Here is a 27,511-nt window from a genome sequence, read left to right as displayed (position 1 = left end):
ATATATGGAATAATTCACTCACTACTTAAAAATACAGATTTCAAATGACCCTTTGTTTATGGTACATTTGTATTCATTAGTGCTGGGGATGTTAACAAGTTGATATCACATTAACGCGCCCGCACTTTAACGGTGATTAAAATATTTATCGTGTTAACGCTGTGGGGGGCGTCAACGGCGTCAGGGAAGCGCAGAGTCTCTGACAGCATTACAGAAGCCCTGCACTCCTCCATAATTGGCCGCCATTAAGACGACTCACTATCCTGCAACTCTAGCTGCTGTCTCCTTTGCTGTTGCATCCATCTTTGAAGGGGTGCTGAGTTTCTAATGCTGTCAGAGACTTTGCGCCTCCGCTGTGCCTACTCAGTTAAAAGATTGATCTCACCCTGGGAAACAAGCATTTAGCCCCCTATGGTAGCAATCATGTATTTTCCCCCTGGCAACGAGCATTTAACCCCCTATAACAGCAAGCATGTAATCCCCCTGGCAAGGAGCATGGAACTCCCTATGGCAACGAACATGCAATCCCCCATGGCAATAAGTATGTAATCCCTCATGGCAATGAGATTGTAGGTAAGAGGCACTTATGTGCCTAACAATGGCCCTTATTCTGATCGGTGCAGATATATCCGCGTGCGTTCGGCCCGCCGATGTTTTGAGTCTGCGCATGTGCAGAGGCGTCTCTGCGCATGTGCGAGCGGGGCGTACGGCCAAATCCCGCATGATATGTGAACACTCCGAACAGGGGGTGGAGAGGGGCGTGAAGGGCTATTTGGGCTCATTACCATATGCATACACCCCGCGTTTCATGGGCGTTCCCATGCAAACGCGGGGCGTACGTATGGTAATGCAGTCGTGACGCACGTGTAGGGGGCGGACATATGACATCGCCGGATGTCAGCTGCCCGCCCAGATCCCTGCTTTTGCACGGAAAAATGTCCGTGTGGTCTGAGGTTGCGGGTGCTGGTGGAGCACTCGGTCCTGCATTCGATGGTCTGCGACCATCGAATGATGGGGGAGGTTCCCTTAGATGGAGGAGGCGTATTCCGTGAAAAATACACGTGCGGTCCGTTCGGCCAGCTTCTTACCGCATACGGACGGAGTTGGCGATCCGTATGGAAGGCGGGGTTTCGCACGCACGGTCCTGGCCGCATAATCGGCTCTGGCCGCACCGATCAGAATAAGGGCCAATGTGATTAATCGCAGTTCATCGCAAAAATTTCATGTGATTAATCGAGATTAAAAATGTTAATCATTGCCCACCACTTGTATTCATACATACTCACTTTAAGGTCCCTGTGTATTAGTTTTTGTTCATGAATGTATTTTACGCCTTCAATGATCTGTTGAAAAATAGGAAGACTTTTGGATCGGTCAACACTCTCCCTTTTCTTGATCCATTGTTTCAGGGAACCATTCTCACAAAGCTCCATTTGAATGAAAAGACAATTCCCTCTCGCGTTGGAGTCACTGCAAGATGCAAACGGCACATTAATGACATTTTATGCAACTGAAATACATTGTTTACAATGTCCTGCTCTCAAATAGAAGTTTGTGAAGGCAGTGGGAAATTCCAAAGAGTACAGAGGAGTCACCACAAAATGGATGGGGTTGTTTTAAAGAACACCTGGAATAAATAGCACCTCAGTCCAGCTGCTGCACTCTGAAGTTTGTTAAAAACCCAAGAGCTCAACATATTATGTCATGTACAAATAATACCAACTGCTTATGTTCAACAGAATAATATCAAATTAGGCTTCAGATAAAACAAAAGTATCCAGCTACAGGCACACATTTGACTTTATCTGAATGGGAGCAAATAATATATAGCTTAGGGCAGTGGTTCTCAAACTCGGGCCTCAGGTGCACCCATTACTGACTGACACATTTTAAAAGATCCACAGGTGAAGCTAAATTTTAATATGATTCTGGGCGGGATTCTCTAAAATCCGCAGCCCTCTTCGCCCGGCATCGCATTTCTAATGACCGCATATTCTCTAAAATATGCGGTCATTAACGCAAGGGACAGCTCTTGCGGTAAGAGCTGTCCCTTGCGATGCGGCGCCGATGCTGGACTTCCGGGTCTATGACCCGGGAGTCCGTCTGCGCATGCGCAGACTGACACGCCGGCCGCAGGGCATGCTGGGAGGGATCCGTGACGGATCCCTCACACACCGCTGCGGTAAGAAGCCCATAGGCTTCTGCAGAGAACCGCCAGCTTTTGCTGGCGATTCCCTCCGCAGCGGTGACACTGCAGAGGGAGGTTAGAGAATACAGAAATGCGGTAAAAACCCCGATAACGGGGTTTTTACCGCATTTCTGTGATAGAGAATCTCGCCCTCTGTGAGGAGACCTGCAAAACATGCACTGTGTGGGGTCCTGAGGACCGACTTTGAGAACCTGTGGCTTAGGTTATCTAATTATGTATATATATATATATATATATATATATATATATATATATATATATATATATATACATACATACACACACACATATATATACACATACACATATATACACACATATATATATACATACACACACACATTATTGGGATGCTGTCAATTTACCTACAGTCAAAATACAGATGGTCAAAATAATGACCACCATTGTCCAATGTTCGAAACCTCGACATGTTCAAAATACCGACTTTTAAAATGTTGACAGGTCAAAAGGTCGCCAAATTTTCATGATTTTTTCTTGTTCATACTTTACCATCCCGGTATAAGTGGAGGGGGAATATAATAGTGTTGCAGAGAGCAGCGAGGCACCGTGCCCGAAGGGGACGTTGTACACTTCGGTACACATGGACACGTCTATGTCGGTATTTTGACCATCGGCTAATGGTGAGCGGTATTTTGAACCCATATTATTTTATCAACAGAATAAAAAAATGGAATCTTACCTTAAACTATCACTTTGACTGCTGTCGTCAAAGCAATCCTGTCCCAGCCAGGCATTATAGTATCGCACAATGTGTTTATGCTCAAGGCATGCTAAAGCTTTTACTTCTTGTACATATTTTCTAAATATAAACAAATAAAAAAAATTGTATAAATCAAAATGTATAAAGATCAGCAATAATATTGTACTACAGGTCAAGTCCCCCATATTCAAAATATGGGGTATTCCGAAATATGGGATTTGTGCACGTGAAGGAGATAGTGACACCTTTTGCTTTTTGATGGTTCAATAAAACTTGTGTTTTATGCACAAAATAATCAAGGAACCATTTAGAATAATATGTTAGCATATCCTGGAGCAATTTAAAATGATTGCAGCTGGGGGGGGGGGTATGGATCATTGAGTGGACAGCATTATGGTCGACAAGCATTAGGTCGACACCATTTAGGTCTACATGCATTAAGGTCGACATGGGTTAGGTCAACAGGGTCATTAGGTCGACACAAGCATTAGGTCGACATGGTTTTTTTCACATTTAGTTAAAAGGTCGACATGCGGTTTTTCACATTTATTGGTCACGAATTTCGACAGTCGACATGGACACTGAAACAGCAGCGCTGCGCTCGCCATGCTTCGGGCACGGTGTCTCGCTGCGCTCGGCACACTATTTTATTCTTCCACCACGCCCTAGTGGATGCTAGGGCATGAAATACCGCCTTTCGGCACATATTGGCTCACAAAAAATGGTGAAAAACCACATGTCGACCTTTTTGACTGTCGACCTTCCCCATGTCGCCCTAATGCTTATGTCGACCTAATGACTTCATCGACCTAACCCATGTCGACCCTATGCTTGAAGACCTAGTGACCATATCCCGCTGGGGGTATACAGTATGTACTAGAGTCCGAGTTTGCAGGAGGTGCAACATATCGAATAATAATAGCCATATCCAAGTGGAAATCATTTACATGGCAAAACCAGTGTGGTCTTGCCTTGTAAATGATTGCCGCTTTTAAAAATATAGCTATTATTGGCCAACATCCTACATCTCTGGCAAACTCGTGCTCTGCTACATATACCCCAAGGGCTTAATCGCTGCATGCAGGTCGTAGTATTTCAATAAAATGCTTAACAATTTAAATAGTGTTCGCTAAAAGGTACTTTACATACTTGTGTCGCAGGCGTATTATCTTTACAGCATAGTACTTCTCATCCAGTATTTTCTGAGCCTTCACCACTTTCCCAAATGCTCCTTCATCTAGCAGCATGATGTGAGTGAATTCAATAAGAGGGCTGGGGAAGCTGAGACAACAGCTATGTATTAGTATTTAATGGTGACAAGAACCTTTTGTTAATTAAAAAAAAACAAAAACACATTTATTTTAGTTTATTTATTTACAGTTTCTTATATAGCGCAGCATATTCCATTGCGCTTTACAATTTTATACATAACATATATCAGTTAATACTATGAAAACTTAAGGTGCATACAAACTGTGTTTTTGCCCAACATGTATGCAGACCGATAATGAGGAAAATCGTTGATCTGTAAAACGCTTAACGCCTACACACTGAGCGTTTTTCGCCCCCGGTTTAGCGACTTTCCCAGGGTGGATGACTTAACATAGCAGGACGCTATGGAAAGCCGTCACCTCCACCGGTCATCTGCTGGTAATACCAGCAGATGAGCGGCCGGGCCAGCGATGATGCAGGAGCACGCATCAGCGCTTACCGCTCATTGGTGTTCCATACAGACTGGGTGGCTTTCAAGCTGAAAGCCACTCAAACAAGTAAACAGAGTGGCTTTCCGCTCAAAGTCGCCCAGTGTGTATGGGCCTTTAGTATGTTGCCCTCTACATCATCTATTCAGATTTGGACCAATTCAGCACATACAAACCTCTTACTATTCGAGAGGCAGAGTGGAGAACGGAGAGGACATGGGAAGCAGTGGCCAAGTACAGTAATACCCCTTTTACACCAAAAATCCCAGATCCGACCCAGCCTTTGGAACACAGATACAAGCCAGGTCGGATCCGGGATTTGCACCGTTTACACTGCAGTGCCTACCTGCAGTGTAAATGGAGGCGTTGGTTGGAGATGATGACGGTATGTATATGTATGTATGTGGAGAAGTAAAACAAACAAACTCTAGTGAATGGTGTTATCAAGCACACAGACTACTGTCCAGTATACCTGACTAATTTACTGACATTTGTTTTAGAATATATAGAGGGGTTTTCAGACTTTTGCGTTAGGTAGTTTTAAGTGTAATCTGTTCACTTTTTCTTATTTTTTCGAATGCGAACTCTTATCGGGTATTCAAACTTTGATTTTTCCACAAAATCGTTGTTTTCGATTTTTGTGAAAGTTTTGTTTCTTTCGACCTTATTTATGCGAAAACTTCAGATTTTCACATTTCGCTTTTTCGTAATATCAGTGTCATTTTCACTTTGGAATGTTTTCTCATATTCACACTTTTTTAACGAACTTGTCCTCGCACTTTTTTCGGTGTATTTACGGGATTCTGTTTGCGCTTTTTTTCTGCCGCGTTATGTTACATTACCATTCTCCTTTTTATTTGTTCATATTTGTTATATTCGTTTTTTCCTTTAAATGCATTAGTTTAATTTTCCCATTCTTTTTACCAGAATTTATGTTATTGAATATATATTTAATTTTAAAGTAATATTATTTTTCTCCCATGATGCTCTGTTCTGACATGTGATCCATTTTTAAACCCAGAATGCAGTTCTTCCCTTGTGTAGACACTCCTGTTTGAGACTTCAGGGAGTTTAAGGCGTCTAATCACGAGGAGCGAATACTTATATAGACTTCGTAGGGCGGAAATGCGGAAAGAGCAACTCCCTCTTTTCACCTCATTGGTCACATTTCGCGGGTGAATATCTTTTCACTTTTCAAGTCTGAATACACGAAAACTTCGCGTAAGTGAAATCACTTCGCATTGCGAATTAACCGAAAAATAAAACACATCGCATTTTATACACTTATCGGATACCTCTGAATACCCCCCATAATGAATAGTACTGTAACACTATAAAACTTATATGATATGGTATACAGTAGTATACGACTAAGTACAACAGGATCACACCCTAATCCATACACAGTATGAGATTGATAACCCCTAAGGCAGTGGTTCCCAAACTGTGTGCCGTGGCTCCCTGGGGTGCCTCGGGACACATGCAGGGGTGCCCTGGGTTGGTGGTCCAGGACCAACTCAAATTATTAATGGTTAATTATTTATGAGCAAAACCAGTGCTGGCAGCTGCCAATCATAAAATGTGTACAAACAGAAGCAAATCCTGCCCTTTACCACATAACTGACCCTAAGAATCGCATATAAACCCCATCAAATTATATTTTATTGGCCTAGGGGTGCCATGAAAAAATTCTGATACTCCTACGGTGCCGTGATTTAAAAAAGATTGGGAACCCCTGCCCTAAGGGGAAAACTTACATGGACTGATTTTTAAAATCTTTATTATTCATATAGCTGTTGTTTTTTTACTTTACTTTATTTAATTACATATTTCGCGTGATAAGCCCTATTGGCACTTTCTGAACAATTAAAGAAATAGGGTAATATACCCGTTACGCACTGTATTCATAATAACACGAAACTCATGGATTGATAATAATAATAAAAAAATCTTTTCAAAATAAAACACACATTTTAAACATTTGTTTTGTGGAGGTAAGAGTGCGTCCGCATTGGATTGGTTTCCCTTGCCTTTTTTGAGTAATTTCAGGTCTAAAAATACCTATTAGTACCTGGCCAGTTACATTAAAACTGAACTGGGGCAAAAAGGCGCTCTGGTGTTTACCTGATCGCTGAGCTCCGAATCAGTTCTGAATCAGGCACTATGAGTAAATGCACCACTAAAGCTATAGTGGAAACCAAAGGCAATACTTATGTTTAGAAATGAAAGTATTTATGCTTAGCACTATAGCGAATTCATTAATGGCATCCTATCATCTCAGCTACTTCTAGTAAAGTAAGTTAGTTGTAACATAGATCAAATCAAGTGAATAAGCTTAGAATGTTGTAATAAAATTAAATCAGAGAAAAAAAAACAAAGAAACCTACCTCTGTGATCTGTCGGAAGCACTGCTCATTGCACTTGAAGAAGTTGCAGATGGAGGCTAGGAAAAAAGGAGGGAACAGCAGAGTTACCAAACATGCCTTTCTTGGGCCTGGATGAGCAGAGTTTGCATTGACTGTCACATTGGGGGTCATTCTGGTTCACTTATTATATCGAGTTCAGCCCCGTCCTGGTGTTTAGGGGAATGAGCATGGTATATTATGTGCATGTGCAGCTCCCCTTTGTGAATGGCTTTGGTGACTTGCATAATTGCTGAGCCGTTCGCAAGGATCGGGCCGGGGGCAGCTGACATCACAGGATGTCAGCCGTCCGCTCTGTCACTAGTCAGTTCCCACTGACGTTTATTTGCAAAGCTAGGAGAATCCATTTGATGGTCAGCAACCATCGAATAATTTCTCCTGCAGCAGAGGCATGCGAGGGGATGTGTCTTTGTTGCACAACCCCCCTCATGTTAACAAGGCGATTCGGCGGCAGGGGGGGTGGGTATTCCGTGGGACGGCATCTCATGTGCTCGGTACTCTGCAATGTTCGCAGCTTACTGAGCAAACCAGAATCGGGCTCATTATTCTGAGACACACAAAATAAACTTTTTGTTCAGGTCACATACGCTTTGTAGTAGCCACGAACACTGGGCCTGATTCATGTTTGGAACTTTGTGTCTGTAACATTAATATTTTTTTATTGGCTGCTTTTATGTAGCCCACAAATGTTAGACATCTTTATTTTACACTGCAATTTATGTTTCAGTATGAAAACACCCCACCCAAATCTAAAGGCCCCCATCCACTAGTGCGATACGGCCACTTTTCCTCAGATTCCGAGCTTCTGGAACGAGGGATCAGATGAATGTCATATGACATGTCATTTTCCTCAGACTTTGATCCGAGGTGCGTTCCAGTGCCCCTCGGTATGGAGTGGCAGATCACCATGGCTGCTATGAATGTATAACATATTCTGCAGCCATGACTGGGTTTATCAGCTGCGATCCTGACGCTCGGGAGCTGCCGAGATACCACATGCGATACCTTTGCGTTAGTGGATAGGGGCCTTTAATGTGCATAAACACCTAAAGAATTATCTGACAAGTATGTAGACCTGATATATTACATGTTAATCTAGAACTATAAAGCTGACTGGCTTAAGTTCCGGAAAGGACCAAAAATAGAACAAAGAGGTAGCAGATACTGTATGACTACTTGAGTTTTCATATAGCCTGCTCAGAGCCATAACATAAACCTATAGGTGCAGTAGCATATACATTCCCCTATGTGGGCCACAATGAAGGAAATACATATTTTGATGCACCACTTTTTAAGAAATTGAGATGCTACATGTCCCTTTTATGTGGGTTTCCCCAATAGTTTATATTACCTTAGAGCCAGAAGCCGCATCCACTCCGTTTTCTAAATGTATCCTGGATGGCAAGAATGCATAAGATATAATGAAAATATTATGCATTAAAAAAAAATTAACTTTTTATAGAATACTTTTCATTAGTGCTACATGTAGGGAAACGTCAGTTTTTATGACTGATGTTATTAAAGCAACAACAGGAGGAGAAAATACTCTATCCAGGTGCCCTACTCTATATCATATTGAACATTTGAAGGGAACAAATATAAGGCAAGTCACGCCAAACAACAAAATAACATAAAAAATAACTGATATTTACTAAAAAGATTATTACAGCTATAATGTGCGATAGGACAAATACAAGGCCCCTATCAAGATAGTACCATGTGCTATATTCATATCTACATAGTTACATAGAAGTTAAGGCTGAAGAAAGACTTGTGTCTATCGAGTTCAACCTTGGTTTTATAGCTTAACCCTTGCTATATGGAGTGAATACTGATATTTTTAAAGACAAATTATTTTTAAAGATTATTTTTAAAGTCAGATTGTTATTCTTATTTGTACCCCAGGATGGTTTTAACCAATAAATGTTTGTCCAACCTTATTTTAATGTATTTATTGTGTCTGCCGACACCACCACACCAGGAAGAGAGTTCCATAGTTTGGCTGCCCTGACCATTAAAATTTTTTTCCTTACAGTCCTTCCTTGCAGTAAAAAGGGCGCTTGACAGTTCCATATATTGGCCTAATATATTTGTACATGTTAAGCATGTCTACTCTACCAGAGAAGTTTTCCCAGCAAACTGGATGGCACTGAGAATACCTAATTCACTATGAATCACGTCACATGGCTGTGCCCCCAACGCCATAAGAACAGGAATTATGTTGGTATTATGCCATGGGTTGCATTCTCATAATGATGTCATTTGCTGTGCCATGCCACTTACACCTCCCACCTGTGCCTTCCCTACTTCCCTGAATAAACCAGAATATATGGGGGAGCACATGCACATTTTATTAAACAGCATTTTGATATAATTAAATTTGTTTCATTGTGCACTTTCAAATTAACAAATGAGAACCCACCTGTGCAGATTTGTGGGTGTCAAATTTGCAGAATGAGATAGACTCTAAACACAAAGGAAATTTAATAATATTAATATTGTTTCATGAATAAATGGAAAAATCAAACTAAGGCTCCGATTAACTGATTTGAAGCGGCAATTCATTCCAGGCAAAACATTGGATGTTAGCAGGGGGAGATACTGTAAAAGGCGCTTTAGTTTGTGTGCCTGGCCTAGCAGCAGTCAAAAAAAGGGGTATTCAGCCCCTTTGAGAAAGCTGCAGATAGCAGCGAAACGCATAAGTTGCTCCTTACTGCCAGAAAGCTGCCTTTTCATCTACACCCTTGCCAGAAGGACTCTCTGATATCAGCCATTCAATACTGTGGGACCTGGCGTTACCACCCTAAAAAACAGGACGTTCCTCATTCCTTTTTATCTAGTGGCTATATCCTTAGTTCCATGCCGTAACCAGCAAATCGGAACCTATGACATTTGGGCCTAAATGTGTTACTTCAATTACATTAGTAACTGGAATATGTAAAATATTGAGACTGTTATAGGCCTACCTTTATGCCTTTAAGAATGGCTATATGCCTGCCAGTGAGAAATACCATAGGCTGAAAGAACGGCTCTAGGCCTGCCTAGAAGAACGGCTCTAGGCCTGCCTGGAAGAACAGCTATAAGCCTGCCTAGAAGAACAGCTATAAGCCTGCCTAGAAGAACAGCTATAAGCCTGCCTAGAAGAACAGCTATAAGCCTGCCTAGAAGAACAGCTATAAGCCTGCCTAGAAGAACTGCTATAAGCCTGCCTAGAAGAACTGCTATAAGCCTGCCTAGAAGAACTGCTATAAGCCTGTCTAGAAGAACTGCTATAAGCCTGCCTAGAAGAACTGCTATAAGCCTGCCTAGAAGAACTGCTATAAGCCTGCCTAGAAGAACTGCTATAAGCCTGTCTGTCTGTGAGAAGTGTTATAGGGCTGCCTGCCTGTAAGACCAGCTACAGGGCTGGCTGCCTGTGACACCTGCTATAGACCTGTCTGCCTGCTGTTGAGATCTGCTATAGGCCTGTCCACCTGCTTTTGAGACCTGCTATAGGCCTACCTGCCTTCCTGTGACACCTGCCATAGGCCTGCCTGTGAGAACTGCCATAGGCCTGCTTGCCTGCCTGTGAGAACTGCCATAGGCCTGCCTGCCTGTGAGAACTGCCATAGGCCTGCCTGCCTGTGAGAACTGCCATAGGCCTGCCTGCCTGTGAGAACTGCCAGAGGCCGGCCTGCCTGCCTGTGAGAACTGCCAGAGGCTGGCCTGCCTGTGAGAACTGCCAGAGGCCTGCCTGCCTGTGAGAACTGCCATAGGCCTGCCTGCCTGTGAGAACTGCCATAGGCCTGCCTGCCTGTGAGAACTGCCATAGGCCTGCCTGCCTGTGAGAACTGCCATAGGCCTGCCTGCCTGTGAGAACTGCCATAGGCCTGCCTGCCTGTGAGAACTGCCATAGGCCTGCCTGCCTGTGAGAACTGCCATAGGCCTGCCTGCCTGTGAGAACTGCCATAGGCCTGCCTGCCTGCCTGTGAGAACTGCCATAGGCCTGCCTGCCTGTGAGAACTGCCATAGGCCTGCCTGTCTGTGAGACCTCCTATATGCCTGCCTGAACTGTTATAGACCTGCCTGCGATATTCCTGCCTGTGCCAACTATAAAAATGTATTTACAGAACTCAAAATACTTAATACTTTACCTCAGAATTATTGTTTATGGCGTTGGAAAGTCCCCCAGTAGACGGCTTCTGGACACCAATGTCGCCAGGACTGCAAGATAGTAAGATCAAACCAAAAGCATTAGGCCTGAAAACCTTTCAATATATTTTTCAGAAAATTGACACTTATATGTTAACTTATCGTGCAATACATTTTCTATAAAGAAAATAAACACAACAAAATGTTTTTGGGATGTTTTCGAATGGTGTTTGTTATTAACAATGTTTAATTTTTAAGTAGAGAAATTTTTTTGGGGGGTGACTAGTCGCACAGAAAATATCTGAGGTAAATTTTATGGTGGACCTCTCCTAAATAGATCTGATTCAGCTTGACATATATCTGATAAGGGGTGTGCTACCACAGGACACAGGATTACTGGCACACAAGAAAGAAAAGAACGTCTCTGTGTGGTGCACCTAGAGAGTTTCTAAAATGTAACTTTTATTCAATAAATTTTTTTTTTAAACTGCGAAATATAAAACACATATACACATGAAACAAAACAATGACATATAAAAAGGATATAGAATCCTCACACCGTGGGGCCCCAGGGTATGTCTCCCTTCAGTATGTTAGTTAGCTGATAAGTACAGTATGTGTTTTTAGAACTGCTATCTTGACCCTATAGGTGTATGGCAGTGTTGACACAGTGGGGGAAATTTACTAAAGGAAATTTGTAAAAAATATGTGTATTTGTATCCAGAAATACACTTATTTCTTACATTTACGATCCCGAAAATACGGCAATTCGTTTTTCGTATTGATAGCACATCAAATACGAATTGCCGTATTTTCGGGATAGTAAATGTCAAAAATAAGTGTATTTCTGGATACAAATACACTTTTTTTTTTTTACAAATTTCCTTTAGTAAATTTCCCCCAGTATGTCGGCATCTCTGATCCGGAAATAATTTAATTAGCAGATATGGGTATGGATAACATATATAATTGGCGGCGGGAGTGAGATGAATGCTGTTTAATTTCCGTGTGATGCCGTGAGCCTGGATTGCTCAGTATTCAGCAGGGAAAACCAGCAATACACACAAGCCGCCACAGCTTATCTGCCCCACGGTGTGAGGATTCTATATCCTTTTTATATATCATTAATTTTTAAGTATACTACAAACATAATATAAAACAAACACCCCTCACCTACACAATACACACATTGTGCCTGATTTAGTACCATTCGCTGCTTAGCGAGCAACTTAACACTGCCCGGCCGGACGCACGCCTGCCCCACTGCCTTGGTACCATGAGAGGTGATGTGTACAGTCTTTGTAAATGGACTTTTATTTCTGTCTGTGTCTGCCGAAGACTGGGCAGGTGCTGATGTCATGTGTGTCATCAGCATGCCCGCGTTCCCAGGGGAACGCCCAGCGTTTTCATGGGGATGCCCATAAAATGCAGGGCTTTCCCCTGCCAATTGGCTAAAAATTAATCACATTATCCAAGCAAGATTGCGTAGCCCAGTTAAGGGCGTCAGTGGAAATTAGGATCCACTACAAAGCAAGTATCTGCCCAGTTGAATTGCCAATCACTGCCGTCTCTAGTGCGGGTGTATGGATGGTCAGTGTATCGCACATACACACAGCGCGATGCACCGATATAGATCTAGACATACCAGCCATTGGTTGTATTGCACAGCCGAAGCTGGAACACATTGATCAATGGTCCATCTATATATCATCCATTCAATCAACTGGCTGATATATTGGCCAGTGTATACACACATCTGGGTACACACCTTAAGATTTATCAGTCCAATCTGTCTGGTGAGAACAAAAACAAAGGACAATCAACCATTTGCTCTCAAATGCTTGAAAGCAGACAATAGTAATTTAGACAAAATGGATAAAGCCGTTGATTCAACAAACTAATCCAAACAATGTTTTTATCCATTTTGAAGCATTTGGGACAGATTGGTTGACTGTCCTTTGATCCCATATATTACCAGGTTTTTGATCCCCCAGAGAGATTGGACAGATAAATCTTAAAATGTGTACCAAGCTTAAGAACAGCAAGACTGATTGATGTTAAATGGGTTTCAGAGTCAAGAGACATTGCTCCTGATGGTGAACTAGTTGCCCAGGTGACTTTGTGGTCTGTGGAGAAGTAACATCCTGTTTGTAAAAGACCAGTTGCAATCTGTTGTGACCTATGACCTGCTGAAAACTACCTGCCTTTTACTCTGTGTATGTGAAATTTGTAGATTAATAGTTTTCTTTATTTGTAGCAGGTAGACATCATACAATTTCGAGCGCTTGGCAATTCACAGGTTACAGCATAGCATAGCAGGTTTTCCAGGAGGCAATACACAGGCTCCACAAGTGGGTACAACCATCTAGAGGTCCCTAGAATAGTCCTTACTCCCAGCGGCGTAGCTACATTTTGGGCGCCCCTCCACCGTTAGGATCACATAGACCGTGTACCAATACTAACAGCACCTTTACTTCTCCAACAGCAGTCAATGAAATGGATTTCAGTAGTGACAAGTTACAAATGTTGCATTCCACAGCCAAGGTAACAATCCTGGTTAACAATCAAATGGCTCCTACCATAGGGCCATATTTTGTTCACTCTTTCTGACAAAATCCTTCTTAGATGGACAAAACCATGTGCACTGCAGGGGGGCAGATGTAATTGTACAGAGAGAATTAGATTTGGGTGAGTTAATTTGTTTCTGTGCAGGGTAAATACTGGCTGCTTTATTTTTACACTGCAATATAGATCTCACTTTGAAGTAAAACCCCACCCAAATCTAATTCTCTCTGCACAAGTAACATCTGCCCCACCTGCAGTGCACATGGTTTTGTCCATCTAAGAAGGATTTTGTCAGAAAGAGTGAACTAGAATAAGGCCCATAGTCCCAGACCCCAGCCTATCACCTGGCCAGCTAGCCTAGCATCAGAAGCATTTTACCTGTCCACTGAAACCATTTTTAAAAGGCAGATCACAGTTGCCACCAACCAACTCTATTGCAGCTGATTCCTGGGCTGCAATCAAAACCTGGACTGGATCCATGTTCAACTGCTTTAGTGTGCTTAAACAGGGACATCCTACTAACCCTGTCACAATATAGATATATCAATAGAGATATATAAACCCATACAAACATAGATACACACACACACAGACACACACACACACACACACACTCCCATACATACATACATACATGCATGCATATGTAAATCTCCGTACATACTTAGCAACTGTTCTAACTTGATATTGGAATGATAATGTCAGTGTAGTTTTATTAAATTGATTTTCTAAGACATCAAAAATTGTGCACTTAACTTATATGAAAATAAATAATGATACTTGTTTCCTAATACGGGGCCCATCGCATGCGATGTTACGCAATGGCAGCCGATGTTATACAATTTTAAATTGTATACCATCGCATTGTATGCCATATACAATGGTATACAATTTAAATATAAGCACCCTAATGGTTGTTTTCAATGTTAAATGTGCCCCCTATCTCTTACATATTTAGCCTGATCTGTCACTCTAACCCACTGTATATAACGGTGGGTGGGGTTCCACAGGTGATTGACAGGGCCAGGCAGCATTATACACATACACATAGAACTGGGCAACGTTATACACAGCCCTGGGTTCTACACCAGCCAGCTACAGCAAGTGACCGCCCCCCAACCGACATTTACACCCCCTCAGCGAGCACCACTCCCCATCCCCACGCAAACACCCCCACCCCCCCAGGTCCACAGCACGCCCCCAACCAAACCCCCTTCACAGCGCATCTTAACCTCTCCACCCCTCCCAGCACAGATTCACGCCACCAGACAGTAGCTGCCTCCTCCCACACTGCCCGCCCCCCGAAGACGCGTCCACCCACACCCGCCCGGATCGCTGGGACATACAGACAGAGAGCACATCTCCTTGCACCAGCCAAGATCTGACAGACTGCCTCCGCCCACACTGCCCGCCCCTTCCAGCCCTCCGTCGGATGACGCGTCCCCCCACACCCGCCCAGATCGCTGTTACACACAGCGGAGAGCACATCCCCCTGCGCCAGCCGCTGGCAGCTACATACGCCACACAGCTGACACGGAGCACCACTCTCCAGGACCCACGGACACCGCCACCCGCCGCCTACTATTGCTGCCGCAAGATGCCCACAGCTGCCGCCGACCTCCGCTGTCCTGGACCTCAAGCCGCCCTCCGCTGTCCTGGACCTCATGCCACCCAGCGCCACCCTCCAGCCCCTGCTCACGCCGCACTCTCAATGACCTGCTGCCGCTGACCACCACTCTACTACACCGTAAGTTCCAACCCACTCTCACCCCTGCTGCAGCTGACCACCACTGTACAGGACCCTAAGTACCATCCCACCACCCCATACTACTACTACTCCACCACCAACGCCTCTCCCACAATGGGGTGGTGGGTGGCATAATAGGTGCTAAAGTAGTAAACACCTCACACTCACAAATATTTCTAATTTTAATGGGGTGAAGCCACTCACAACGGTGTGAAGATCGCCCAGAGGGCACAATGATTCACCTAGTAAGATAAATAATTGTATAAGCACCGTAATGGGTGCTTACAATGTAAAAATACTATCAACGGCAACCCAAAGCGTGGCGAGCGCAATGAGCCCGCGAGGGGCGGAGGTACGCGTCCTCCGACCTTTTCATAACCCCACTATCCACGTCGGCGTGGAATTGATTTTATACAGTGTGGCAAGTGTAGAGAGCCACCGAGCCCGAAGCGTGGCGAGCGGACGCGGAATACATGTAAAGTAATACGCGTGCACTCGCCACGCTTCGGGCTCGGTGGCTCGCTGCGCTCGCCACACTATATAAAATCAACTTCACGCCGACGTGGATAGTGGGGGTATGAAAAGGTCGGAGGACACGTACCGCCGCCCCTCGCGGGCTTGATGCGCTCGCCACGCTTCGGGGTCGCGTTGATAGTGGGGGTGGCGTGGGGGGTGCATTTAACATTGTACATTTAAAATGAGTTCCCAGTTATATACACACATAACAAAATAATTAAAAAGGCATAGAATTTATTAGTGAAATATTGCCATATCTGATTCAATCATTATATAAAATATATATATATTGATAGATAAAATATTGACAAAAATATATAATAATAATAATAATAAACCTTAATACAGATGGTTGGCGAAGTAAGGAATCCTCTGAGAAATATGTTGGCAATTCCTGAAAGTGAATAAAAAGTAAATAGTGAACAATGTGCGCCTTCTCTTTCTGAGGTTCAAACTCATTTGCTAGAAAAATTGTAGATGTTTAAAAAAAGCCAGCAACTAGTAGTTAAGCCATATTATACTGTTCAGAAATAGGAAGCACAAACTATACCATTTAATAAATAGATTTTCTAACAAGCAAATATTTACACCCACTATAGTCATACTGGAATGCTGCTCTTCGATCTTCCATAGCAGGTCACTGTTAGAGCATCAGCATGGAGAGCCTGACTGAGTTGCATGCTGCTACCACTGCTTTCAGGTCTTTTGCCATATCCATGCCTGCAGTAGCTCTATACAAGGTGAAAAGCTAACAGTTGTATATAAGAGTGCTGGTCTGCCTGGGTGCTCATACTTACAGTAACTTTGCATATGCAAGAAAACCCCTGCACTCCAGTTCTGCCGCTAATGCCGGAAGTGTAGATACAGCTAGAATTGGTTTGCCAATGCATTTTCTTACTTGCACACATTCATTTTCTGAGCATACTCAAGTAGACTTTGCATAATGCAAATGGCCATACATTCAGCTCTGTGAGAGGCCACTAATGCCAAACATGTTAAAATGCTGACACAGTTGTAATTTCGACATGGACACCGTGTACCGTGACCACTCGCCATGCTTTGGGCACAGTGCCTATTTGCGCTTGGCACACTATTATAGTCTCCCTCTATGCTCACTGGCACAGAAAGTATGAACAAGTTGGTCTTTGTGAAAAAATCATGAAAAACTGCATTCGGTATTATTTGTGTCAATATTTTGGCTGTTGGCATTGTGGTTTGTCTGTATTTTGTCAATTGGCATGTGGTTGTGGGGATTCGGTCACTCTGTATTTTGTCCATCAGCAAAATTAACTACATACCCACCAGGCTAAGCATAGGGTTTGTCTTTTGATAAATATAATAGATTTGCTACTGCATATTTGAGCAGGCATTCCTTCTACACTGCTGCCTTTGATCTGACATGCCTGCAAAGACTATATTGTGTGGTAGATAGTGACCAAGCTGGGAACGGGTGGATGAATATATAAAAATGATATAGAAAGATACAAATCCTATTCAAGTCACTGAAAAACGGTCTCTGGATAAATATGGAAACGATGTGTAACTTTTTAGTGTAATTCAAGAACCAGAACATGGAGAACCTGACTGGGAATTGCATGCAGCTACCGCTGCTTTAGGGTCTTTTGCCATAATCCTGTCTGGGGCTTTGTACTTATATAATTTATTGGCCCTTCCTGTGCTATACAAGCTGGCGTCTGATTGTATGAGGAGATACCCTCTCTCAGTGACTATAAACACTGTAATACCTCCTGGTGTATTCTTAGTCGCTAACATTGGTAGCACCATGGAAACTTTTTCCCGCCCCATGAAAGGTGCAGATCTTTTTTGCAGGTCTAAATATGTCTTTCTATGTTGGCAAATTAGTGTCAATATAAAGATACATAACATGCTCATAATATGGGCCATCTCCATGCATCTAAAGACAACTCCTAGTCACCACCCAGGAACACTCAGCACGTTTCTGAGATTGTGCAGTAGTAAAAAGTGCTCCACTCTGTGACCATTGTTATTGCGTGCAACTCAGAATAAGGTTCCCAGCTTCTAATTTGCTTGGTTGTTTATGTCATACAAGTTTTAAAAAAAAATCTTACGGGGATGTGTTCTGGAATCTCCTCTCGCAGTGCTCTTAGTGCCAGATAAGCAGCCTCCTTCTTTGCCTCTTTCTTTGTACTTCTCGGACTACTTTCTGGAAATGATTTGTTCGCCATGCTTACTCTGCAAACAAACCTGAAAAGTTGGAAAATAAATAGTTGAGAAAATATTGCAGAAATTATAACTTAATGATATTATATCACTAGAAGATGCATAACTGGACATAAGTGATATTTACTAGCCGTACCAACCACAAGCTACACTGGCTCATTTGCTCCTTCTCCATTTACATCTATAGTTAGCCAGTGGCCAGTTTAGACATGAACATCTGTTCATCCATGATTTAAGTAGGTTGACTGCATCATGCATCTGTCAGGTCTTAGTAATAGCGGTGAATGTCTCCGGACCTGTGCAGAGCTGCCTGGAGCTCGAAAAATGCTCTGCTGGAAAGTGGAAGGTTTGATGTAGTTCCTCCTCTCATAAAAAGTGTAAGAAATTGTGGACTGAAATATAGAGGATCTGACTCTAGCACAGGGTAGTTTGACAGACCAAGGGGCGCAAAGTCTTACCCTAACAGTGATCTTCTTTGGGGAACCCCGTAAGGAGATTTGGGTTTCATTGCACCCGGCAGGCCCGTCGCGGCCCCCTGACTGGGTCACCTGGGCTGAGAACAGAGACTAGAATAACTAATCAGGACTGAAAACAATGGCAAGTATTATCAGACAGGAACCAATGGTCATGAAGTATCGGACTGAACTGATTATTGTCAGACTGGAATAGAGTACTGTCGGACTGGAACCAATGGCAAAAAACTATTGGACTGGAACTGATAAACGAGAACAATCGGACTGGAACAAATGACAAAGTACTATCGGACTGGAACCGATGGTGAAGGACTAACATTGAAACCACTGGCAAATAACTATCAGACTGGAACCGATGGCAAAGAACTATAGGACTAGAACCGATGGCAAAGAACTATTGGATTAGAACCGATGGCAAAGAACTATCGGATTGGAACCGATGGCAAAGACCTATGGGACAGGAACCAATGGCAAAGAACTATGGGACTGGAACTGATGGTGATCTGCAATGGGACTGTAGTGCTGATGGGGCTGTATCTGAAGTGATGATACTGTAGTATTGACAGGGCTGAATCCAGAATGAGGACACCGGAGGGTCGACCCGGCTGTATCTGGAATGATGGCACTAGGTGATTCCCAGGTAGCGCAAATGGAAATGCAGTAACAGGTAGAAAACGAAAGGAAAAGAGGACTCAGGTACAAAGTATTAACTAGTTACCCAGAGGAGAGCAGCTTATCCCCCCCCCCCCCACCGGCCAGTCCCAACTCTGCTCCCTGCCGTTGCCCCGGCCGCCATTCGCAGCAGTGAGCTGGCGACGATGGCTGGCCCTGCTTCTGGACTGCTCAGGAGTTCGGCCACCCAAGCCGCCCCGAACATTCCCGAGCTTGCCGCCTGGTCACTGCTGTGAATGGCGATGGGGCAGTGGCAGGGGAACCCCGGTGATCCGGGGTTGGCGGTGAGGCTGTGAGGTCGTCAGGGGGGAAGCTGCCCCTAAGTTCTGTGGTGGGTGTTTCTGGGGCAGGACAAACCTGCCCTAGTAGGTTTGTACAGCCCCAGAAAAACCCACCACTCAAGGGGTTAAAGCTCGCACAACGCGTTGTGTAGCTTATGGCACTGGCAACCTGACACTGGGAGAACTAGGAGCTTTTGTACCTGCAGGTAACACTGGACTGGCTTGAAGCATTGGCTGACACATCAGGCTACATGAAATTGGTCAGAGAATGGTCAGCTGACACTAAGCAAGATGGTGACATCCTTGCTGCCAGGCAGCAGGAAATTCAGGCCCAAACGCTGTGATTTCTGCAGCCAGAAGCATTCTGGACCCTTACAAGTGGCAAAACAGGTAATAAATGCAACCGCTTTTGGGCAGCAACCCCTGGGGCTATGACTTGGCCAAAACCTTAGCAATTTCCAGAACATAAATGGAAAATAAGGAATAGGAACATCAGGCAAGAGAATTAAGGGGAAATAAGAAGGAAAATTAAAACTGAACAAGGTACAGGTATGTAGGGGAGAGAGGCTGAAGGAACATGAAAGGAATGGGGCGGTTTGAAGATCACCAGTAATTGAGGCAGTACAACATCTATGCGCACAAATATTTTTTCATTATTTGGGCCTAAGCATGTGTGATGCAGATGCTGCACATGCTCAGCTGATTGAGAATTTATACATTTGCCAGGGAAAACACAGCTATTATATCTCCCTAGCTTTTTGCATCTTGTTTTATGAAGCTTATTTACATATTTATTTTACCTGCTAGAAGCACACATTACATGTAGCAGCAGAAGCACTGGAAAGCACTAGGGTGCCAGATAGAAGAGCATTCCATAAACTGTAGATGTCAGACCGCATAACTGGCTCTGACCCTGTATTTGAAATTACATGCATATCTAATGAGCAGGTCATTAAATATGCACGCAGCGGGACCTCTATTGGCTGGGTCCTAAAGGTCCTTATTGTTGTGTCTACCTGTTAGGGTAATTGTTTATTGATAAAACAATAAAAATGATCGAATAAAAAAAAAAAAAAAAAGGCAAAATACCGGTTAAAAAGTGCGGTCTGAAAGGGGCATTAGCAGCAGAAATCTGATGCACCAGCCAAGAGATATATATTTGATATATAAACAAGTACCTTGAGCTAATGCTAAGGTACAAAAGTAAAGTATAAGTTTTTGTAGATGACACAAAAGATTGCAAAAGGGTAGATACACTAGGAGGGGTAAAACAAATGACTGAGGACCTAGACTAGAGGAATGGGAAAGAATATGGCAATTACAGTTTAAAAAAAATGCTAAATCATGCACTTGGGTCTTAAAAACCCAAAGTCTAAATATTGTATCAAGGGTACTATAATGGAAACTACTGAGGAGGAAAGGGATCTAGGAGTCTAGGAGATGACTTGAAGGCAAGTAAGCAATGCAACAAAGCAATCCGAAGGCAAGTCAGATGCTTGGTTGTATAGAGAGGGGTATAATTAGCAGGATGAAATTTTTGTATTTTGAGTATTGTGTTCAGTTCTGGAGGCCATATCTCCAGAAGGATATAAATACATTAGAGACTGTACAAACAAGGGCAACTTAAATGGTGCATGGCCTACATCACAAAACTTACCAGTATAGACTAAAATATTTTAATATGTATAGTTTGAAGCAGAGACGGGAAAGAGGGGTACATGGTAGAAACTATAATCAATGGTTTTAACAATGTCCAGGAGGGAGACATTCTTCAAAAGAAAAAGTAGAACATGAAAACATGAACTGAAACTGGAAGGGAGGTTCAGAGGAAAAATGACAACAAATTATTTCACTGAAAGGGTAGTGGACAACTGGAATAACCTCCTGTCAGAGGTGGTAGAGGCTAAGACAGTAGAACAATTTAAACATACATACAGATGACGCCCCTCTCATTCACTGCCGGCGCTTGCCAGAATGCCCCCGCTGGCATGCGCTGGTGGAGAGGGACTACATTAGACTGGGACGCGCGAGCACCTCACATGTGCGTCCCAGTCATTCAGCGGCTAGGCGGCGCCTGCCCATATCTGCTTCAGGGAGATGTGCAGGGTTAAGGTGGGTGGATGGCGGTGACCAATGGGGAGCTCTGTCGGAACGGGGCGCACAAGCGTCTCGTGCGCATGCGCCCCCTTCCGACAGCTGGTGAAGGGCTAGCAATTCTATGGCCAGCCCCCGCAAGCATGAGAGGGGATCCATCTGTAAGATTCACAAAGACCTAAAGAAAAACATAGGGTTGAATAGGGTTGACTAAAGGTTCTTTTGGGCCATCAAATTCTATGTTTCTATGTTTTTCTGTTGCAGGCTGAACCCAGGTAAAGCTGGGTACACACTAGACAACGTATCACAAGATACCGGGGCATACAAAGTACATCATCTAGTATGTACTCATGATATGCACATGGCGGTGGGTGGATAGCCAGGACATGCTGCGGAATGCACCATGTCATGTGGAAACCCCTCCCACTTGGACTCTGCAAGTGTGTATGAACTTGCCGCATGTGTACTTGGCACGTTGGGCCAAGTACACATAGTCTAATGTGTATCCAGCTTAAGATACACACAAAAGAGCAACAAGATTAAAGTAAAAAAGTAAAAGCCCTGCACACACAGAGAGATTCTGGCTACTGGACAATTTTGAGTATGCGAGTTTGACAGATAGACAAGAGATTTTGACTAACTAATGATAGTCCATGATCTAATCAAAATTGTCTTGCCTGCAGTCTTCTATGCTAACTAGGAGATTTTGACTATCTAGTAAATCTCCTGCCAAATTCTCACCGTGTGTACACCCCCATACAGACAGAATCTCTCTTGATTAGAGTTAAGACACAAAGGACTGGTCCAGAACATGAGATAGAAATCAATTAATAAACATTGGCAGCTGCTGGGAGGGGACTAAAAAAACCTTGTCCAAGAAGCAGCCAAATAGTATGATTTAATAACTGCTTATAATAAGTATTTTGTTTAATAATAATTAAAGAAGTAGTGCTTCACTTCATACAAAGCCACAATTTTTTATCATCGGTGCCTTAGCTTACTGGGAAATATGAGATGCTCCAATTTTTTGAGTCTCCAAAAAGTTACAGATCCATCTATTCTTCTGACAGAGCTCATTAAGTAATGCCATATAGTTTAATGGACCTTGCATCACCTGAAAGACAGAAACTGTAATTAATTTGAACTTTCACTATTAACCAAGTGTTCTGTATGCCATTTTTTTTTTTACAAACTGCAAAATACATTCTGATGACACTTTCACTGTGGGAGAGATTCAGGTTGGCTCGCAAAGCACATTTGGTTTGCAATTGGACAAAACCATGTGCACTGCAGGTGGGGCTGATGTAACATGCAGAGAGAGTTAAGCCCCGTACACATGGGGATATATTGGCTAATGGTCAATTGACTAAGCAATTTGGGCTAGATGCACTGGAGATTTTGACTAAGTAATGATCTGATCTGAGTCTATGATCTAGTCAACATTGCCTTGCCTGCACAGTCAATCTATGCTAAGCAATCTATGCTAGACAATATTGACTAAGCAGGAGAAAAATAGGGAGATTTTGGCTAACCTTCTAGGAGATAGTCAAAATCTCCTAGAAGGTTAGCCAAAATCTCCCTATTTCTTAGCCAAAATCTCACCGTGTACACACACCTTTAGATTTGGGTAAGTTATTTTATTTCTGTGCAGAGAAAATACTGTCTGCTTTATTTTTACACTACAATATAGATTTCAGTGTGAAGTACACATCCCACCCAAATATAACTCTCTCTGCACATGTTATATTAGCCTCACATGCAGCGCATATGGTTTTGACCATTAGCAAACCAAATGTACTTTGAAAAACCAACCTGAATCACCCCCTGTGATATCTGTATGACTGATACAGGGATAAATGCTGCTTATTAGAAATATACCATGGGCTTGTCAGTTTGATTTTTTGCAGTGTAAATGATTGCCGCTTTAAAAAAAAAAAAAAAAAACTGGAGATTTGTTAACAAATCTCTCACCTTATTACATTTACATTTTCCCACCCAATGTGATGTCATTGATGGCAGTTCCAGTGGCCAGCATAACGGGTTGGTTGGTCAGTTTCCCATATGCACAGACAGGTGTACCAGTACTGCAACATACTGTATATCAGCATCTGCCGTGCTGCAGTGCCGGAAGAACGTTGTTCACAGGCATATCAGGTGTACACATGAGCCAATGTATTTAACGGTATACTGTTCATTGGCAGTACAAATGATATACCATATAGCAGTGGTTCCCAAACCTTTTTGAATCACGGCACCTTAGAGCATCAAAATATTTTCAAGGCACCCCTAGGCCAAATGCTTCTTATTGGGAAATCAGATTTTTTTTAAATTAAGTACTGTACATTGTGTTTATATGTCATAGTTATCCGGTGAGGGACAGGATTTGCTTCTGTTTGTCCACATATATTATGATTGGCAGCCACAAGCACTGGTTTTGCCTGGTACATTGACCATAAATAATATGAATTGATCCTGGTCCACCAACCCAAGGCACTCCTGCAAGTGTCCTGAGGCACCCCAGGCTGCCATATAGTGTATACAGTATGCAGGCGCAGAGGCGTTAGATATTCGTAGGCCCCATAGCAAAAGTTTGTAAGGGCCCCCTGTTTAACAACTGATGGTGATAAATGTATGCAAAACATATTAGTTTGACAGCAAAGATGGGCCCCCTTCAGCTCTGAGCCCCATAGCAGCTGCACCCCCTGCACCTATGGTAGTTACGCCCCTGTATGCAGCATTAGCTTAACAACAATAATAATGTTTATATTATTAAAAATAATAGCCATAATAGCCAATAAGTAATTTATTTTAAACACCACAAAGGTGCCTAGCAACCCCCACCCCACCACAAATACTAATGTCACTTGATCCCACCCCCCACCCCCACTGTGGTAACTGGCACCCAAGGGCACTACCACCCACCCCCAAATTGTAACAGAACCCACATAGGCATTACCCTCCTGTCTACAGTTCCCCTCTGAAGAATAAGCATTCCACCGTGCAGGCAAACTTCCTCAACCCAGATAATTACTTCCCAAGTAGGCTATGGGGCCTGATTCAGCTCTTTAGGCAGGGCTGCGAATTCGCATCCCTGTTGATTATCAGAGGACAGTGCGTGTGCATGGTCTACAGTGCACATGCGCAAGCCCTCTTTGCGCAAACAACCAGTGACAGACTGATTGCAGGACGTGCACTGACCGATTGAAAAGCCGGACGGCATTTGAGGGTGGCACCCCACCAAATTCTGGGAGTGCCACCGAATAACACAGGCAGGTCCGACCATTGGGTATGAGGAACGCTGACATCAGCAGTCATCTGAAGTTCCTCTCTTTGCATAGCGTTTTAACGTTATAATGCAATGCATGCGATTCAGCTATTTGCCCATTATTCTGGGCAACAAATCTGGATGAATTTCAGCAATCAGAGACCCGCTACATTACTACCAGCTAAGGGGCAAGAAGAGGAGGAAATGTTCTGCACAGCTGCCTGCAATTACATCCTATGTGGCCAAGCCAGGTAAGTAGTATAGTTACTTACCCACCGCCTGTCAATCTCATCCAGTCAACCTCTCTCTCTTGTCATACTTTAACTCTTCCTGTCACCTCCTGCCTCAGTCATCCTGTCTTTCCTTATCAGCCACTCCAGCTTCAGGTCTCATTTTCAATGTTACCCATTGCCTCTCCTCAGTGTCACCCACTGTCTCTCCCCAGAGTCACCTACTGCCTTCCTTCTAGTTCCACTAACTGCATGTCACCCACTGCATCTCCATTTGCATATGCATGCCCCAATATAACTGCATGCAGTTAGACAGGTCAGAACCCCAAAATAAAATAATACTCTAAACCAGTGGTTCTCAAACGGTGTGCTGCGGCACCCTGGGGTGCCTCAGAGCACTTGCAGGGGTACCCTGAGATGGTGGTCCAGGACCAATTAATTTTATTTATGGTCAATGTAATAGGGAAAATCAGTGCTTGTGGCTTCCAATCATACAATATGTGGACAAACCAAGTGAATACTGTCCCTTCCAACATAACTGGACCTAAGGATCACATTTATTATTTTTTTTTTTAAGTACTCAATAGGATTTTAAAGAGCGCTTGGTGCAAAAAAAGGGGAGGAGTTAATGTGCAGGTGATTGAAAAGAAAGGGGGGGGTATTGATATTGAGTGGTACCTGTGAAACAAAGGGGTTAGTATATAAAATGTTTACACCCTTTTGGGGAATATTTGGTGGTTTGATAAAAAGAGTGTCCAGCTTACTTTCCCTATGTGACCCTACCTCTACTCCAGATCGGTGTATCTCCTGCTGTTATTATGATGGAGATAACATCCAGTTCTGGGACAGCTGCTAGTTGGTGTTTGCGGCTGTGTTGCTTGAGGCTGGGGTGCCGGGCTTCCAATGCTGCGGCAGCCGCTTGTTGTTTTGCGGCTGTGTTCCACGTGGCTTGATGCCCGGCGTCTTCTCCCGCCGAGTACCGGAAGTCGCCGGAAGTGATGACGCGGCCGCGAGTGAATGTTTCAGGTCGGGTGTCGGGTAAGCAGGCTGGTGTGGTCTCTTCGGACCAACGCGTTTCGTGCAACTAGCGCACTTTTTCAAGGATGGTCTGTGTCCCAACTGTGTGGGGTTTTTATAGGGAAAACGGTACTTCTTTACTTTCACTGCGCCAGCATGGCGCCGCGCTACTTCCGGGTTACGCTCGCCACAAACTAAGTAAAATAAACGAAGTTAACGCCATGCCAACATGGATAGTTCATACCTCCACTATCCATGTTGGCATGGAGTTGATTTTAATTAGCGTGGCGAGCGTAGCGAGCCACCGAGCCCGCAGCGTGGGCGAACGAAGCGAGCCCCGCAAGGGGACTCTGACGCGCGGCGCCATGCTGGCACCGTGAAAGTAAAGAAGTACCGGGAAAACTTTATTGGTAAAAACGGAAATGGATTTCCGGAAGTGCTGTTAAAAATGGTGGGAAGCACATGTTACTTTTGGTGGCCATATTTTTTATCTTTTATTTGATTTAAAACAATATAAGGATTTAGTCTAAAAAGTTGGGGATTATTATATTGGATACCACTCATAGGTACCACTCATAGGAAGGCGTTTAATTCTATATCAATATTGAGTCCCAATGGTTCTAGGGTTCTCATGGTATAGATCCATTTTGTTTCGGCTTTCTTTAATTCTTTTATAATATCGCCTCCTCTCCAGTTTTTTTAAATTTGTTGTATCACTATACATTTTAGACCAGCTGGATTTTTATTGTGAATCTTAAGAAAATGATTGGAGACACTATGGGTAGTCAAGCCTTTTAGGATGTTATATATATGTTCCGCAAACCTGATTTTTGCTCTTCTTTTTGTTTGTCCTATGTACTGTAGGGCGCATTGGCATTCTAACAAGTAAATAGCTCCTTCTGTGTTGCATGATAGATGTTGTTTAATTTTGTACTCTTTTCCAGTTTGATTAGATTTAAATTCCATTACTGGTTTTGTAGAGCTCTTGTTGTTTTTACAAGCTTTACAGTCGAGGCAGTTGTAGAAGCCTTTTCTTTGCGTAGTGTTGGAGTCCTGATTTGTTCTGGTGAAACTGCTTACAAGATGTTGCTGGATGTTTTTTGCTTTTCTGTAAATTATTTTTGGTTTTGATGGTAGTAATGGAAGAAGGGTTTCGTCAAGTCTCAGTACATGCCAGTGTTTCTGAATCATGGTTTCTATTGTTTTAACATTGCTGTTGTATTGTGTGAAAAAGGCAAAATTGTATTTATCTGAAGTTTTTTCTT

At 43.3% G+C, this 27,511-nt stretch overlaps 1 protein-coding gene across 2 annotated transcripts in view; it reads right to left on the bottom strand.

Moving 5' to 3' along the window:
- The window catches only part of LOC146063583 (interferon-induced, double-stranded RNA-activated protein kinase-like), an 83,741-nt gene that overhangs the window by 29,014 nt on the left and 27,216 nt on the right, over nucleotides 1-27,511 (bottom strand). For both annotated transcript variants that reach the window (XM_083176093.1, XM_083176092.1), the window contains 10 exons: nucleotides 22,736-22,848; nucleotides 18,103-18,238; nucleotides 16,351-16,406; nucleotides 11,187-11,256; nucleotides 9,476-9,519; nucleotides 8,405-8,447; nucleotides 7,018-7,073; nucleotides 4,080-4,211; nucleotides 2,910-3,029; nucleotides 1,287-1,470 (listed from right to left, as the gene is read on the bottom strand). In XM_083176093.1, coding sequence (XP_083032219.1) covers nucleotides 1,287-1,470; nucleotides 2,910-3,029; nucleotides 4,080-4,211; nucleotides 7,018-7,073; nucleotides 8,405-8,447; nucleotides 9,476-9,519; nucleotides 11,187-11,256; nucleotides 16,351-16,406; nucleotides 18,103-18,238; nucleotides 22,736-22,848 — 954 coding nt within the window. The remainder of the gene's footprint in view (nucleotides 1-1,286; nucleotides 1,471-2,909; nucleotides 3,030-4,079; nucleotides 4,212-7,017; nucleotides 7,074-8,404; nucleotides 8,448-9,475; nucleotides 9,520-11,186; nucleotides 11,257-16,350; nucleotides 16,407-18,102; nucleotides 18,239-22,735; nucleotides 22,849-27,511) is intronic.

This window comes from Crinia signifera, chromosome 3, assembly GCF_055691185.1.
Source record: "Crinia signifera chromosome 3, ASM5569118v1, whole genome shotgun sequence".
In the NCBI taxonomy this organism is placed as follows: domain Eukaryota; kingdom Metazoa; phylum Chordata; class Amphibia; order Anura; family Myobatrachidae; genus Crinia; species Crinia signifera.
Note: the sequence above shows the minus strand (reverse complement) of the source record. Positions and strands in the feature narration are given on the sequence as shown.